The following is an 18,099-nucleotide window of genomic DNA, read 5'->3' as shown; positions in this document are numbered from 1 at the left end:
TTGTGCTCACTCCTCAGGAGTCTGGCTGTACCATTCAGATGTAAGCAAAGGCAAACAAGAGTTAGGCAAGTTTCAAAAACTTTAATAAAGAAAAAAAAGACACTTCCAAAAATAAATGCCACACAAATGAAAGTTTATAAAAAAGTGTAAGATATTCATGAAACAAAATCCCTATCAAAATATCCTAAATACTAAAATCTAATGATGTTGAGTGTTCAAATTTTGGGAGAATGCAGCTTATAATAATATAACTGGGAGTGTTCTTCATAATATGCCTGTTTCAAGACATCACTTAATATAATTACTTTTAAACCTATATTTTCTTAAACATCCATTTCACAATTCATTTAAATATTTTACATTCATTTATAAAAACACACTTTCTAACAACGGGTTATTCTGTGTTTTAATAATAATGAACCATGGTAAAATACTTCAGTGATTTAAATGTCTTGCTAATGACTACATCCGTCACAGATTCTTGCACACTTATATAGCTACCGCATAATCAGAAGAGCTATCACTCTTCTTAAAAATGACACTCATCCAAGTTTAGTAAACATGCTAATAATTAGAGATGTATTTTTCCCAAGTTAAAATACTTTCAAGCTTTCTTTAAAATCTGCAAAGATAACCTGCTTATTTAACTACTTTTTATTGGCAATTTATAAAGCCAGGAGAAGCATCATTTTAGAATTTTCTCCCTAATTTCTATAGTAAAAAAGAAAAAGAAAAAAAAAGGATGTTCTTTTTCAAAGTGGATGGCACTAAAATTCTATTTTGGAAATTATAATTTTAAAATGTGAAGAAATGCAATGTCAGTTACATCTAGAGTGGTATTTTAATGAATTAACCTAATTATTCTTGAGGTCTCTACAGATTTTTCTTCAGTGTGGGTGACACTATCTTATACGCACACATCTTAGTACTTCAGTAATTAATCCATTTTAGTTGTGATCCAAGACAAACACTAACTTATTCTAAATTCTCTTCTATAACAAGGGACCAATCTATATCACCTTTAGACTGACAATTTAGTGAACAGATAAAAAGCTAAAGCAACAAAATTTATATAATTAATGATGGTTAATTAGCCAAATCAACAGACCTTAGTCTCACAATTTGGAATTAATTTTCATGCAAAATTTAACATAGAGTTTTGATCCTTTACTTATAAAGTATTATTTTATCTTTTTAAGTAATCAAGACAAGTAGTAGAAAAAGCATTTTATTTATATGGAAAAGCTACATTAAGATCTGTAAAAGGTGTCATTATAATATTGCCTATACAGAAAAAAATTCAAATGTGAATAACAACAAATAAAAGTTACACATCTTCCTACTTAGCAGTGCAATTAATTCACATTGCAATAAAGTTAAGTCAAGTATAACAAAATCAAAACAAGTGTTTCTCCATAATCAGTATACTGAGAATTACAGTGTAAAGATCATTCAGGTTTAAGAAATCTGCAATTGATCTACACAGAAAACCCTAAGACAAGGGAGACAGACAGTTAATTCATTTAATTATCAGCTGTTCGGTTTTTTTCAATACTGTTCACAGGAAAAAAGTAATGAGTTGACATACATGTAAATAGAATATATTTAGTCTATACAATAAAAAAATACAAATTATAAAGTGAGCTAACAAAGAATGAAATCTGAATAGATTTATAAAACTGACGACACAGACAACACATACAGTATTTCTCATGTAAAAACATCTAATTTCAGCAAAAAATAATTTGGTTACTTTTCAGATGTTTTGTAGATCTTGTAAGCTGAAGATGCAGATGTCCAAGTATCTTAAAATCCATAATAAATGTCTTTCTCAATGCATACAAAAAGACTCTCATCACAGTCTTAAGGGTATTTTTGGAAGTTTGTTTAGTCTTGCTTCAGAAATACATTTAAAATGGATAAAAATCAAAGGATTTCATGATACAATGAAACAGTAAACAGTGCTCAATTTACTGTTAATATTGAAAAAAACCTAGATTTTACAGTACTCTGGTATATATGAAATTTATTTTTATTTTACATTGCATATTTCTGAGTCCATTCTCTTGCGTGTCTGTTGTATCTGTAGGCATACAAAAGGGATATAGTAAAAACATACAAATTGAATCTTGTAGAAGATCTCTCTACATAAAACAGTATACTCTACCCTCCTACGCTTACTTGCAGTAATCATACATATACCAATTATGGGTTCAATGTGACTTCGCCTTATGCACAAATAAAACAGAAAACTTAAGACAAATTTTTACCTGATGGATTTGTCTACAACCTATATGAAAACATACCTAAATTATAAATAACAAAATGAAAAAGAAAACAATTTATGGTAATAATCTATAAAAGGCAATGAGCATTACTTGTAAATTGCAAATGAATCAATGGTACCAGTAAAATGAAACAGCTTGAAAACTAGGTCAGTTTGGGTGGATTAGGGATAACTTCTTTTCCTGGGAGATTAGGAATATAATATCCAACACTTCCCAATCACCAAATTCTTTCATTTTTAAATTTACTCCCTAGAATTATACATAATTCTTCCCTACCAAAAACATAACCTACTGTGCAAATACAGAACGTGTACTATTAAAAAGTAAAGGATTGAACAGTATGTGAAAAAGAACGAGATTTTTTTTTGTAAAAAGACAGAGTTTAAAAAGAAAGGTTTACTACACTGGAAAGAAAAACAAAATCAATGTTAAGTATAATAAGCATAACTAAATGTACTTATTACATATATTGGTAATACTTACTTTTCTTTGTCTGATTTATAGATCTGTGCAATATCTGGTACTAAGGGGTCATCTGGATTAGGATCACAAAGTAGAGAACATATGGACAATAAAACTATATTGAAAAGAGAATACCATATTAGATAATGATCTTTCTTTATACAATTACATATGTGAAAATAATTTCACTGAATATAGACAATTAACTTACAAAGAAAACAAAACATTAAATTACATTTTAGACTATAGCTGGTAGCAAGTATTTTTAATTTTTAAAATTATGAAATTACCATATAATATACATAATATGCACAATTATAATTTTTAAAGGTTTACATTCTATTTGAATTTCTATTTATTTAAAAAATGTGGACCTCTAAAGTAGCTATTATAATCTTTAAACTCAAGTGTTTTCTACAAAAATATTTTGGTAACACACACATACCCCAAATGATACATAATAAAAAGCTTTTTAGAATAGCATCCTAACTTTAGATGTCTCTTAGAGATACTTCTGTAGAGGAAACTGTCCATTTTATTCTATTTTAATACAGAAAATCTGTGTTCTAATCAATTCAAGGTAAATCAATCAAATTACAGTTAATAGTCCAAACCATTCGGACATTGTGCTCATGTACTTTTATACTCTGGCTTAGTGATATACAGTGTCCACAAAGAAGGAAGATTTGTAAGATTTTTCTCAACGACTCTTTTATTCCATGTATATTATTTGTATCGCATGCATGGAAAAACAATGTGAATAGTTACTCTGTAACTTGTATATTTTTAAATATAGATGAAAATTTTAAAAGTAGTTGTTTCTTGCCACATTACGTCAAATATAAATACAAATAGCCACACACACACACAAATCTAAGTATATGAAAAAAGAGGGAACAAGACTGGTTCCTCTCTTGCCTCAACTGCATGCCACCACTTCTGAGGGGGTCTGTGGAATCTTTGGAACAACCTTGCATCTTCAGCCTCCTCTACTATGTTCCCTTATCTTTTCCTATTCTTCAAATTCCACAGGTGAATGTATAAAGCAAAGTTGATTCTTACATGACACGAAAAGTGGGTGCTAAGAGCACTAATATTAAAACTAATACTTATCTTCCTTAGCTTCCATTGTATATTAAACCTAGGCTAATGTCTCCAAAAAGTTTCCAGATAAAAATCAAAATAAGACATTTAAAATAAGACATTAAAATAGCTGTATTTTTAGGTAGCAGGTATAAGCTACCTTACAAAATAAGCAAGAGGCAAGTTCCTCATCTCCACAGGCCTGCTGCCCAGCTACAAGCCCTGATTTCACTATTATGCACAAAATCAAATGTTTTAAGATAAGTAAAACGGAATGTTGACACTCACTGTGTGCTTACTGTGTGTCAGGTGCATAGTGACCCTATATTATTATAATTCCCACTTTACATATGAGGAAACTGAGGCCATTTGAAACTGTTACTGAAGACAGTTACCAGAAAGCATCAATACTAATTATTTTTTTTTTTTAGTTTGTGCTAAATCATTTTTAAAATGTGTAGCTTCAGGACATTTATTATAAAAAGCTGTTTTCATATACATGACTAACAACTTAAAATTCACCATACATTTACTTCATTTTTTGGCTTGACCGTCTAGTAAATCTTTAGCTTCATTGATTTTGGCTGCTATATAAGGAGATCCTCCCTTGTCTGGGTGATTTAAAAGCATAATTCGTCGGTGAGCATCTCTTATTTTTCCTTTATTGGCAGTAGGGCTCTGTAATAGCCACCACTGAAGGCAGATTTTGGTAGACTTTGAAACACTTGTTTCACTTGAGGCTCCATATGCTTCATGGCTTGCAAAACATAACGGCCTGCAAATCCTACAGCAGCAATGGTCAATCCAACTGCTATCACTGTACTGGTCATGGCTCCGGCTCGGTTCTCCTGCTTCCGCCGAGAGTGCGGTTCATCCCAGCCCGAAAGGCCACGGACACCAGCTCCCCGCCGCTACCAGAAAGCGAGGGCGCCGCCAGCAGGGACCAAACGTCCACACTCGGGCGCCCAGAACACTCGGTAGCGGCCAATACTAATTATCCTAGCTAATAAAAGAGAAACATGCAAATTGACCGTACCTCCGCTACACCCACAAGCCACACCCACCACCCAATCAGGAGTGGGTATGCAAATTAACCCAACAAAGATGGCAGGTTATTTTGCATACGCAGGCACCCAGCTGCCTAGGTCCTGGGAACATCCTAAGGACCCAGGCAGCTCAGAGCCTGCAGGCCCCAGCATAGGCCCTGAGCGACCTTGGTCCCAGAACACCCCTGGCCACTCCTGGTCTACTGACCTTGGCGCCATGGGGGTGGGGCAGCAGAGGCTTGAGCAGGGCCTGAGCGGAGGGGAGGGGAGGTGGCCTTGCCCAAGCCTCGGGCAGAGGCTTGAGCAGAGCTGGGGGGCCCTGCCTAAGCCGCATTGGAGGCTTGAGCAGTTGCGGAGACAGGGGATGTGCCAGCCTAGGTTTGCCAGCAGTCCTGCCTCTGTGGGTGAGCTGCAGGGGAAACACCTTTTCTGACAGCTCATTGGCTAAGCTCCCTGTACGCCACTGGTAATGTTCTTGGTAACTTGGGTAACAAGAATCCAAAAAGGTGATCTAGGGTTTTTTCACCTTATTCCTACAGGAAAAAATGAAGGTCTGCTGCTGGAGGGCTAAGAATCGTCATGTCCTGCCCTAGCCAGTTTGGCTCAGTGGATAGAGCCTCAGCCTGCCCACCACAGGATCCGGGTTGATTCTGATCAAGGGCATGTACCTAGGTTGCAGGCTCCTCCCTGGCCGGGGCCCAGGTCAGGGCTCATGCAGGAGGCAACCAATCAAAGTGTCCCTCTCACATTGATGTTTCTCTCTGTCTTTTCCTCTCTCTTCCACATTCTCTAAAAATCAATGGAAACATATTCTCAGGTGAGGATAAAAAAAAAAGAAAGAAATGTCATATCCTATGAAAGACACATCTTGAAAATGCCTAAAGAAAGTTGTCATTTTTTTCATGGTGAAGGGACTGGAGCCCATGTTGATGAAAACACCTTGGTAGCTGCAGTGGCTGACAGTGGCTGCAGCAGCAGGGTGATGGGGCTGGCGCCTTCCCCTAATCAGCCGGGTCGCCTCCCATGGAGGGAGGTCAGACTGCGGCTTAGGCCTACTTTCAGCGGGCCTAAGCCATCAGTAGGACATCCCCTGAGGGCTCCCAGTCTGTGAGAGGGGGCAGGCTGGGCTGAGGGAGAACCCCCCCGCACCAGTGCATAAATTTCGTGCACCAGGCCCCTAGTTCTTTATAAAAAGCTATCAATATCAGAAGATAAATGTTCAACATCTGGCAGTCTGCCATTTTTTTTTACCAGTATATGTGTAAGTATTTAGCTGCTTATGCCAAATGAATTATATTTTCCAATACCATTCCAGGAAAGAACATATGAATTTGAATAACCCTTTGACACAGAATCTTTCCTACATGTAGTGCAGCTACACTACCATGTGTAAGATTTTTTAAAGGACAATGAAATCTACATGAACATTTTATACAAACATTTTAGGTCAGAAAAACTGCCATTCACAAATAACTAACTGACACAAAGGGCTATTATTTAGCTAATATTTGAAAAAATTATGGCTGTAGACTCTGTTTCCTATAAACCTCATCACTTTTAAAAACAAGTCATATATTCAGATAGCATTTATTTCTTTTGTTTTAATTTTTAAATGACCATGGATCTCTCCGTGAATCCTTTAAGAGAAACAATTTTCTTGAATTTTATAAAAGGAAAATCTACCAAGTTACTTCAGGGGCAGATGCTTCTAACTCAAAACAATATTTTCCAACTGTCAGGTGCTCTTCTGTTTAGAGAAACAAGACTTGATTTAAGAGGATTCACACAGCAAATAGTATTTGCTAAAAAAACAAAAAGGGCTTCAGATGTACACATCTGATAATTTAGCAAAGAACAATGTTACAGATTACGTTAAGAATCCACATGGCGTATGTATTAGTCATTATGATAATGCTATTGATTACTCAAAGTTTAGAGCAGTGATTTTCAACTGGTACGCTGAAGAATTTTAAAACACACAATACCAGAGTATTTAGTCAGGGGCACTGACATCTTTTTCCTTAGATTATCAAATAAAAAATGACAACAGCCAACACAACTATATGTTGTGTTGAATGAATCAAAATTATATGTATTTTTTCTCAGATCAGGAAAAATAATATTTTTTGGTGTGCCACAGGATTTTAATAATTAGTGTATGTGTGTTGTAAGATGAAAAACGTTGAAAACCACTAGTTTAGAATAATGTTAGATGTACTGCATCATTCTAAAATGTGAAATATGTTTTAAATCATTTATCAACCTAATCTGATATTTCTTCTTAGATGAAGTAAAACAAATGTAAACCTTTAATCATTATGTCAGTAATTCCATCTAATAAATGGGACAATGGGCCCTGGAATCATATATTTACTTCTCTCTTCTTAAAGATAAGCTAAAACTAAAGGGTAAAATGTCGAGAGGCTTATCCCCAAATTTCTAGCTCTAACATTTTAAATTTCTCTTACTTCATCATTTAGATTTGCTTACCAACACCACCACCACCAAATTAACTGTTAAAGGCTAAAGAGACCTGGCTGGTGTGGCTCAGTGGTTGAGCATCAACCTATGAACCAAGAGGTCATGGTTTGATTCCCAGTCAGGGCACGTGCCTGGGTTGTGAGCTTGATTCCCAGTAGGGGGCATGCAGGAGGCAGCCAATCAATGACTCTCTCTCATCGCTGATGTTTTCATCTCTTTCTCCCTCTCCCTTCCTCTCTGAAATAAATAAAAACATATAAAAAAAAAGCTAAAAAGAATACATATAAGAGCTATGAAAGCAAAGCAAAATCAAAGCAGGATAAAACACAGTAGATTGTTTTGTTTTTTTTTAAACTTTGGGCCTTAAATACTTCTGTATTTTTCCTGTTTCACTATTATCAGCTGTCATATATCTGATAAATGAAATTACCTTTTGATACAGTCAGAGCTGGTGACCATTGTGACCTCAGGATATCAAGACAAATACTTCCATTACTGTTTATGTTTGGATGATAAATTTTTGTTGTGAAAGCAATCTAAATATAACACAAAACAAAATAAAAATGTGACAATCCATGAACAATGAGCATAACAGAACCAACTTACTCTAGGGTAAAATGTCTTTAAATTTAAGCACCCTAGTAGAGAAATGTATTCAACACAAATTGAATGAACATCCACTTTGTGTGCACAAAGTTTTAGCTACTAGGCATGTGAAAGCAGATAAAGTAAGTTTTCCCACTCCCCCGCTTCCCCCACCGCTCTCCCCCGCCACCTCCAGCAAGAACCTGAGAAGTATTTTGGAGAGTGCAGTATGAGAGCTGATATGACTGCTGAGTAGCAGCTGAAGTTATTAACCATGGCTTTGATGATTCCCCAAAGTAATCCTTTTCTTCTTTTGCTTATCAAGGATACCTGGAAGTGACACTAGGGTCTAAAAATAGGGTGCTGACCCTGTTCTGGGGGAAAGTGGAGGGGCCGGAGTTTGTAACCTGTCCTAAGAAATCCACCAGGAATCCTAATCTCCCACAAGACTTTTTGTTATACCATTTCATGTGTATATAACGCTATTCAGGTATTTTTAAAAATCTAAAATAATTATTTGCTCTTCCTCTCCGAAGCACACCGGCGCCTTTCCCTGGCCCTTCCGCCTCCCCCAGATGTGTTACATCTGCCTTTCTCTCTCCTAAGATCCACGGGCCATCTTTTGCTCCTGTAAGTTGTTTCCCAAACCTATGCAGCCTGGCTGGCTCACTTCTACTACCTCTGTAATTTTCTAAATAAGCTTCTCTTATAATTTGAAAAAATAAAATAAAATGAAATAATTGTTTCCTGAATGATAGCAGTTGTTAATGATTTTCTCCCTCCTGATATCCCCATCATTTGTTCCCTCTTTAGATCTAATTTAAATTAAATTGAATAAGAACATGTTTTTATCCCTCCCACCACACTAAATAAAAGGCCTGTATCTTATTTACTTTTGTATTCTCCAATATCACAGAACATGGTAAATGTTCAATAAATTTGAATACTTAAAACTGAAAAAAAAGAGTCAACTTTGGAAAGATAATCCCCTAAGTGGAAAAGTCTGATTCCTGACCATAAAACCCAAACTACAGAGATCTAATGAAGAGGAAAAGAAAGGAACCTAATTTACAGCATAACAAATACTGCCTTTTGTTTTACAAATGTAATACAATTGTTTGAGTAAGAAACATACTTTAGACTCAGTAGTTTTACAGAACAGTTGAACACGCTAACCTGTCTTGGACATAATAAAAATATCTCTGGATATACCCCTTTTGTCACCAATCACAAAAATAAAAATACCTTTGGTGGTTTAAAAGGATAGTCTGTTGGAAAATGTACAGTGAGAAAGAAGACTCCACCTTGATATGCGCTATCAGGCTGAAATCACAAAACATTTGCATCAGTGTTTGATTACTACATTTATTTAATAACCTCAAATGAACCCCCTCCCCACCAAAATATGTCAGTTTGAAAAACATGCCATCATTTTGTCAAAAGTTCAAATCATTTACCTTGAAAACAGATTTTCTTTTGCACGTATGAAGGAGGATTTTCCAACTATCATGTCAACATCATAGAGTTTAAAGCAAATAAAAAATAGGACACACACACAGTTGTGTGACTTGCCCAATCAAATCTGTTTACGAGTATAGATTTTTAAATATCAGTATACACACAAGACTGCTGTAAGAAAAGAATAATTTTCTGTGGCAGTAATCAGTATGAAAAAAAGGGCTGGGGCTAGTATTTACCTTCTAATTTATGAAACTTAAGTCCTAATAGTCCTCTATGGGGCAAAAGAATGGAGATGAACCCAGCAGTGTGGCTCAGTAGTTGAGTGTCAACCTATGAACCAGGAGGTCATGGTTCCACTCCTGGTCAGGGCACATGCCTGGGGTTGAGGGCTCGATCCCCAGTGTGGGGCGTGCAGGAAGCAGCCGATCAATGATTCTCTCTCATCACCAATGTTTCTATCTCTCTCTCCTCTCCCTTCCTCTCTGAAATCAACAAAAATATATTAAGAAAAAAAAATAATGGAGATGAACTGAAGAGAACAAGTTATGAAAAGGATAGGCTAAGGGACAGCATTACACAATTTAAACCGCAAATCTTCACTCAATAATAATTTTTAAAATAATGTGAAAAGGTTCCAAACAAAACTAATAAATTCAATATTCATGGAATTATCAAATTAGGAATCAACAAGAAGAATCTACATTTGGCCAGGAATCTTTATGGCAATTAGAAAATATGCTACAAGCGAGGGAAAAAAGATACTTTTTTTTAAAAGGTAGCAAACAATAGCTAATATTTTATTTTAATTCCCTTATATTTAATTAAATTTATCATGTTATACTAACATTTTGGTTATAACAGCAAGCCTATCATTACTTCTTCCTTAACTTCTGCATATATATTAGAGGACTGCACTGTATAATTATTCTTACTACATGTATTGCTTAATTCTAGTTCATAAAAAATAATAAGGAATGTAGAAAACCTAAGTACATTACAATTGACAGTCATGGTCTGCTTAGATTTTCAAGTAATACGACAGAATAACATGTTTACATTACTAAAATAAAGGGACTATGAGTAACATAATTATAACCATTTGCTACATGTAATTCACCTAAGAAATATTTTTGAAGGGCTATAATTCAAGTGGTAAGAATGGGTCTTTTAAAGATAGTATTTTGAAGGTTCTTAGTAAGCAACGGAAAACAAACAAATAACCAGATTCTTAAACGCTGTTTAAATAAATATGCTGCATTTTACCCTTTAAAAGGCTAACCTAACAATTTAGCAACTGAGATACTTGACCAGTACTCCTTCTCTGAAAAATCAGTAATTGTTTTGTTCTTTTACGTTAAAGACAAGATAAAGCTCTTTGCGGGGAAGAGGAGAGAGAAAGATGTTCATGGAAACATGTTACTATGTTTCCCGGAAGGCATCTTTGAGCTATCAGTGCCCATTCTTATGCAATCAGATTTTTGCTCATAGAAAGGAAAGCCTCTTTCTAGTCATAACTGCCTCTTGGGTGTAGAAACAAATAATCTTAACAAAGGCAGTTAAGTGTTGAGAAAGCCACTCATAAAATAGCAGGTAATTTTGACTTCAGGATAATCTAAGAAAACTGAAAGCAGCAAACTCATGAGGTGGCAAAGATAGACCCACTACAGTATTTTATCAGTTCTCTCTCACAAATAGGAAGTGATAAAACTTAGCACAAACTGGTATTTGTTACTTATAGGAATTCATTATTGGGTTACTTACACTTATTTCTGACCTACTAAAACTGTTGATGTGAGAATAATTATGCTTAGTTCTGAACCAGTTTTTTTGTGTTAAAAAAAAAAAAAAAAAAAAGACAAAGGAAACACACAGCCTGGTTACAAATTGTGGGTGATCCAGAACTATACGTAATTGATCAAGGATTTGGCAAAGGAAAACACACGACAACGATCCTAGAAGTATTTGCCATCAGTGCTGTAGACAATTATCATAAACCCTGTAATTACATTTTGCTTCCTGGGTGATTCAGATACAAGAAAATTCAACCTGAGCCACAAATATCTGATCAAAGGTGAAACGGCAAGAATTAAGTATAGCTGAGGGGATTAATTTCATATATAGGAATCATACTTACAGGTCCCATAATAGTTGCTTGCCAGTGGAACACTGAAACAAATAAAGGAGTTTTGGAGTCATTAACAAATGTTTGAAACTGTATTATTAACTGTAGCAAAATGCTAGCAATAAAGCAAAGCTTACGGTCGTCTCCCACAGGTCCGGCGGAGCAGTGAGCAGGTGGGTCACGCTGTAGATCGCTTAATTCCTGAAGCGAAACAAAATACTTAAGGTTAATTCTTTTTCCAGTAAAACAGCATAATAATCCATGAAGACACAAATTATCAACCTCACTATACAACCAGTTTAGGCACCTAGTTCAATTCAAAATATAAAAACAAAATGTGGCCTAAGCCCGGGGTGGGGAGTGGCGGCGGGGTGTGTGTGTGTGTGTGTGTGTGTGTGTGTGTGTGTGTGTACCGTGGCCACTGAGCCTCCCGCTCAGTGTTTCTTCTCTCGCCCCTGGGCTCCAGGGTTGGGGGGTCCGTGCCTGCGCAGGGGTCTCCACACTGATTACCTAAAGTCACAGAGAAATGGTGGAAAATCCACCATCTCCATTGCCAGAAAGATCAATTTATGGCTTTGTTCCTTTAAGCTCTGAATTTGGCTTCATACTATATCTCGTACGGGCTTTTATTCCTGAATCTTGGCCAAATTCCTTAGGCTGAACCTATTGGCCTCAAAAGTATTGGGCAGTTGCACTGCCCATCTACCTCCTTATTACTGTAGTAATCAGTCATGTACTCTTATTTGGAGTAAATACGATGAGTACCTGGCCACAACTCCATTCAAACAATCACAGATAACTATGCCAAAAATCAAGAGCAGAAGAAATACCAAAAGAGACCATCCCAGCATTAAGAGATATTCCTATCAGTGAAGTAAACCAAATGTTCTATCTTATAGTCAAAGAACTTTACATAAAAGTATGTAGATTAACGTAAGATTTTATAATTTTTTATATACTTTTTGAAACACGTTGAAAATGTTAAGTTGAACTTCTCTTAGACTAAGTTCATTAATACTGTAAATGTTCTCAAATATTAGTTATTAATGGACAGAATAAACAAAACATTGCATTAGCATAAAAAAGACAACAAAATGTACTCTGTCACTCATGGGAAGAAGAGTAATTCATGACACAGCTCCAAACCTTGAAAAGATTAAATGGATTAAAATAGTTCTTTAATGAGTATCTACTATAGGCAAGGTAATTTATATAAGTACTAGGTATATAATGTATTTGAAACAGGTCTTACTTCAACAGGTTTGTAATCTAATGTGAAGAATGAAGGCTCACACAGAGATGGCTATTAAAGGAACAACCCACAGGTTAAATGAGAAGAAGGCCACATTTTGAAGCCTCGCACGTTGATTCATATTCTCTTTTTTGCCATCCAGGAAGCAAAGGAAGGACCATGGAGATGGCACAGCTTTAGGTCGGCCAGTTCTGGATTGGCATTCCAGTTTTACCACAACTAGCTCTACGACCTTGGAGAAATCACCTCATTCCCTTACCTTCACTTGGGGAGGAACTGGTCACCTCCAAGTACAAAAAGTATATATACATTATAAAGAACTATGCATTATGCCCAGCCGGCACGGCTCAGTGGTTGAGCATCCACCTATGAACCAGGAGGTCACGGTTTGATTCCCGGTCAGGGCACATGCCCAGGTTGTGAGCTTGATTCCCGGAGGGGGCATGCAGGAGGCAGCCAATCAATGATTCTCTCTCATCATTGATGTTTCTACTTCTCTCTCTCCCTCCCCCTTCCTCTCTGAAATAAAATAATTTTTTTTTTAAAAAAGAACTATACATTAGGACTGAAGAACCTAATTTAGTTTGGAAGATCAGGGAATGTCTCTGAGGAAGAGGGACCTAAGCTGAAATCTAACTGAGTGGAGGGATCTGAGATATTCTGAAGGATCTACCTACCAGAGGATGTGATGATGAATTAATTACATGTGCAGAGTAAGGAGAGAGGTCACAGATACACATTATGGTCAGTGGCAGCTAGCATTCACTCGATGTTTTGTTGTCCTCACCATCAATCCTCAGAGGTAGGTGTGATAACACTCCACACGTTACAGATGAGGAGCACGGTGACTCACTTCACCGTGTGTTCACAACACTGGTCTGTAAGGGGTGGAACTGGGAGGCCGAACTTGTGGCTTTTCAGTTCACAAATGTACTAATGTAGGTGCCGTTTTCTGAGATGAGGGAACACTAGAAGACAAGCTGACTTGGAAAGCAGACATAGAATCTGTGACCCCAGAGACAGCAAGGGAAATTTTATAGGACTGGAGCATAAAAGAATACTGGACTAGAAATTGGAAAATCATTGTCTATACCTGGTATTTAAAACCATGGGGAAGATGGAAACATTTTCTTGGGAACACATGTAAAACAAATACTGCATCTGGTCAAATCTAACATGCCACCATAAGTCACATCCTTATTTTAGGCACCAATAATTAAGGAGGAATGCTGCCAATTAATTTTACGATAAGATGCGTACTGATTCTACTTAAAATAAAAAGGATGTGCACCTTAGAATCATTCCAAGACGGTGATTACTGCAGTGAGTTCAGCATTCTAGTAGAGACAAACAAGAGGAGGACGTGGTAGGGACAGGCTTTCCGGAGAAAGTGATATGAGCTAAGTAACTGAGCCAAGTGCAAACTCAGGTCTCCCTCTTCCAAGTCCTCCAGCCCACTTGGGTACTTTCATTTTTGGTTTCGTTGCTGTGGTTTCCACAGCTGGTCAGTGCTTCTCTTCCCGACAAGAATTAACTAACAGAGTTAGCAGTTCCTTCCGTCCAGGTATAGTTAAGCAATAAAGAGGAAGATTTCAGTCTCTGATTACGCAATAGCGGTTAAGAAGCAAGGCTGTGAAGTTCAAGTCCAGGTCACACACCTGCCGCGTGACCTTAGGCAAAACACCTCCCCCCCCCCCAATCTCAGTTTTCTTTCCTGTAAGGGATACTGCTGCTTTCATCCATCATTTCTATGACCAACAAGTGAAATGACACATGTAAAGTGTATAGCAGTCTCTGGCACACAGGAAGCATTCAAATAAATGTTAAAATCATGTAAAATTGGTAAGAACCATCCAATTCTCTTGAAGCAGACTATAACTATTTAACTAGTTTAAATGACTGGGGGAGGAGCAGTTCCCAAGTCACAGCCCCATTTTAGAAGGACTGTGCTTTATTTAAGTTTTCTAATTTGGGCTCTCAGGAGATTGCTTCTAAAAATATTCATCACGTGGCGTTTTATAAACATTAGTATATATGGGTAAATGGGATTTCTTTGCCCTTATTTTTAACTAGAAAACTAGTTCATTAGAAATACAGTCTCTAATTGTGGTTTAAAAATTAATGATTAATATATACACACACACACACACACACACATACATATATATTACACAGATAATGCATGTAAATAAATCATACATCATACATAAGTACATACAAATTTATTTTGTTTACTAACAAAAAATAAAACCCAAACCATATTTTAGTCGAATCATGTTCAGATTTCAAATTCGAAACAGTTCTTGAAATCCCATTAAAATATTGCAGAAAAATACAGGTTATCTTGTTCTTATATATATATATATTTTTTTTTTTTAAATATATGTTATTGATTTTTTACAGAGAGAAAGGGACTGGGATAGAGAGTTAGAAACATCGATGAGAGAGAAACATCGATCAGCTGCCTCCTACACACTCCCTACTGGGGATGTGCCTGCAACCAAGGTACATGCCCTTGACCGGAATCGAACCTGGGGCCCTTGAGTCCGCAGGCCGACGCTCTATCCACTGAACCAAACCGGTTAGGGCTTGTTCTTATATTTTTGTGCCCTGATTCTACCTCCTCTGTAAAGAGAAGTTAGAGCTAAGGACCAGAGAGAAAAATCTAACAGTGGAACTCCTGCAAAGGCCCGGTTCTTAAGCTCACTTATAGGAAAGAGGCAGCTGATGGTCCATCAAACATCCTTAATAGTCACATTGACCATTACTAATAATGGCACTAATGCTTTGGTGAGGAACTTACACATCCTAGACTTTGTAGGAGGGTCTCAATTTCTAATATTCATTCCCTTTGTCAAACCATGCCTGGAAATATGCCGTTACACTGTTTGGAAATATGTAACTAAAACTACAGTGCGTAGGTACAGACAGAATGACCAAAAAAAAAAAAAAAAAAAATCAAAAGGCACAGTATATATATAATACTCACCCTTAAAAATACAGATATTGAATTTGAAATAATAAAAATAAAGAATTCTGAGATGTGCTAGGAAGGTAAAAATATAAAACAAACAAAAACTCCAACCAAACAAAACCCCACCTTTTTGGCCCTTAGTCTGCTGAGCAGCCAGTGTATTTTTAGATAAGACTTAAGAAATCAAGGACCACACCCAGCCAGCGTGGCTCAGTGGTTGAGCGTCCACCTATGAACCAGGAGGTCACAGTTTGATTCCTGGTCAGGGCACATGCCCAGGTTGCTGGCTGGATCCCCAGTAGAGGGTGTGCAGGAGGCAGCCAATCAAAGATTCTCTCTCATCATTATATCTCTCTCCCTCTCTCTCTGAAATCAATAAAAATATTTTATAGTTGAGAAAACATAAATCAGATAAAGTAGATTCTGAAAACCTGGAATAAATGTATTAAAAGGGAGAATTTAATGAGTATAAGTGGTCCTTGAAATCAAACTGTGATCTCCTGGTTCATAGGTCAATGCTGAACCACTGAGCCACACCGGCTGGGCATAACTAGCATTGTTATTTATTCAATTCTAGCATCACAGATAGAGTATCAAAAATAATTCAGTGATTCTTATGTTATTCCAGAAGGAAATGTTAGGATAGTAGTCCCTTCCTCTGTTCCTCTCTCCACTCTCTGTAAGAAATAACCCTGAATTATATAAACTGCTCAAGTCCATAGGATCCTTTATAAGAGCCAATGATGAACTCCATTCTATTCACAACTAATGGAAGCCCCTTCCAAAGAACAGTTCATGACACTGACACTCACTTCTCGAACACTTCTTACTATCCCACCACTACCCTGAAATCCAGGATGCACCCCATAGATAGCCTCCAATAACTGTTTCGCTAACCTCTCGGGCCTCTTGTCCAGGCCTTCATGGCCATGCTTTTATCCCATGACTGAAAGTAAAAGGTCTCAAAGACAAAATCTTTAAACTGGTTAATTTTTCATTAAGTATTGTATTAGTGTGTGTTTGTTATAAAAGCAAAACCGTGTTTTGTAGGGGGAAAAATTGGAAGAGCAATGTATAAATAGTCAAACCCCCACGAGACCACTACCCAGCCAAATCATTGCCAACCTATCGGAACACTTTCATCCACAGCTCTGGTAGGAAAGAAGCATGCCATGGACTGTTGGAGGGAGTGTAAGTTGAGATACAACCTTTTGGAGGGCAGTATGGCAATAACTGTGAAAGTCTCTGACCTGGTAATTCCACCTCTTAGTAATAATTGTCCAAATAGCCCAAGATACATACATAAGAATGTTTAGTGAGGCGTTTTGTATAATTATGAAAACCTGAGAATAACCTAAAGGTCCATCAATAAGGAAAGGTTTCATGAGATAGCCATATTAGGAAACACGGTGCAGTCACTGAAGAGAATGAGCAAGATCTCTATATATTGACATTAAAGAATGTTGTGTGAATATCATATAGTTTTATATTGAAAAATACGAGTTGCAGTAAAGTATGCCCATTAAATTCCATAATATACAAACATATTATGAATACACAGGAAATAAATAATACACACCAAATTATTAACAGCAGTTATCTCTGGGAGTGGGTTGTCACTTTTTATTTACGTCTTCTATGTTGTTTCAGTTTTTTACAATCAATGTTTAACATTTAAAAAAATAATGATTTTATTCGGGCCCTTGTGTGTTTTAAAAGAGATGCAATGATACTGCTTTCTTTTTAAATCACATATACTATAAGCATCTTCTCTTTCATTAAAAAATTTTTATAAGGCAAGGAAAGACTAAGGAATTGTTACAGATTAGAGGATACATGTACTAAAGAGACACAACTAAATCTAACACGTGATCCCAAACTGGATTAGGGGTAGGGTAAAAAAAAACTAGTGAAACCTGAAATAGGTCTATAATGTATATCATTGTACAATGTTACTTTCCTCATTTTGATAACTGTACTATGGTTATATAAGTTGCAGGATGCACCCCATATGCAAATATCAAGGGAAATTAGGTGAAAAATACATGTAAACTTTTTGTTATTTTTTCAAAACTAAAATTATTTCAAAATAAAAAAATAATATAAAGCTTTATATATGGTTTAAAACAATTCATTATTTTCTTTCCCCAACTTGTTTCTTTCCCTATATCTATTAATGAAATACTAATCTCCCAATCACCAGGCTCAAAATCTCAGGATTTTTTATTTTATTTTATTTATTGACTAGAGGCCCTGTGCATGAATTCGTGCACTGGTGAGGTCCAGCCGGCCTGCGCCAATGCGGGGGAGGGGGCTGATCGGGAGCAGGATTGGCTGACCGGCCT

General features: G+C 36.5%; 1 protein-coding gene and 2 pseudogenes across 1 annotated transcript in view; 1 reads left to right on the top strand and 2 right to left on the bottom strand.

The window, feature by feature from the left end:
* Nucleotides 1–582: 582 nt before the first annotated feature.
* UBE2D1 (ubiquitin conjugating enzyme E2 D1) overlaps nucleotides 583–18,099 on the bottom strand; it is a 34,848-nt gene continuing 17,331 nt past the window's right edge. The window contains exons 2-7 of the mRNA XM_070432789.1: nucleotides 11,666–11,729; nucleotides 11,541–11,572; nucleotides 9,191–9,268; nucleotides 7,791–7,896; nucleotides 2,772–2,865; nucleotides 583–2,083 (exon numbers count right to left, since the gene is read on the bottom strand). Coding sequence (XP_070288890.1) covers nucleotides 2,038–2,083; nucleotides 2,772–2,865; nucleotides 7,791–7,896; nucleotides 9,191–9,268; nucleotides 11,541–11,572; nucleotides 11,666–11,729 — 420 coding nt within the window. The 3' untranslated portion in view covers nucleotides 583–2,037. The remainder of the gene's footprint in view (nucleotides 2,084–2,771; nucleotides 2,866–7,790; nucleotides 7,897–9,190; nucleotides 9,269–11,540; nucleotides 11,573–11,665; nucleotides 11,730–18,099) is intronic.
* LOC139021931 (mitochondrial import inner membrane translocase subunit TIM14 pseudogene) lies at nucleotides 2,890–4,992 on the bottom strand (annotated as a pseudogene).
* On the top strand, nucleotides 12,055–12,465 carry LOC139022132 (phosphatidylinositol N-acetylglucosaminyltransferase subunit P pseudogene; annotated as a pseudogene).

Source organism: Myotis yumanensis, unplaced genomic scaffold (assembly GCF_028538775.1).
Source record: "Myotis yumanensis isolate MYYU_CA2020_CCGP unplaced genomic scaffold, mMyoYum1.0.hap1 SCAF_13, whole genome shotgun sequence".
Lineage (NCBI taxonomy): Eukaryota > Metazoa > Chordata > Mammalia > Chiroptera > Vespertilionidae > Myotis > Myotis yumanensis.
The sequence above is the reverse complement of the archived record's forward strand: the minus strand, read 5'-3'. Positions and strand labels throughout refer to the sequence as shown.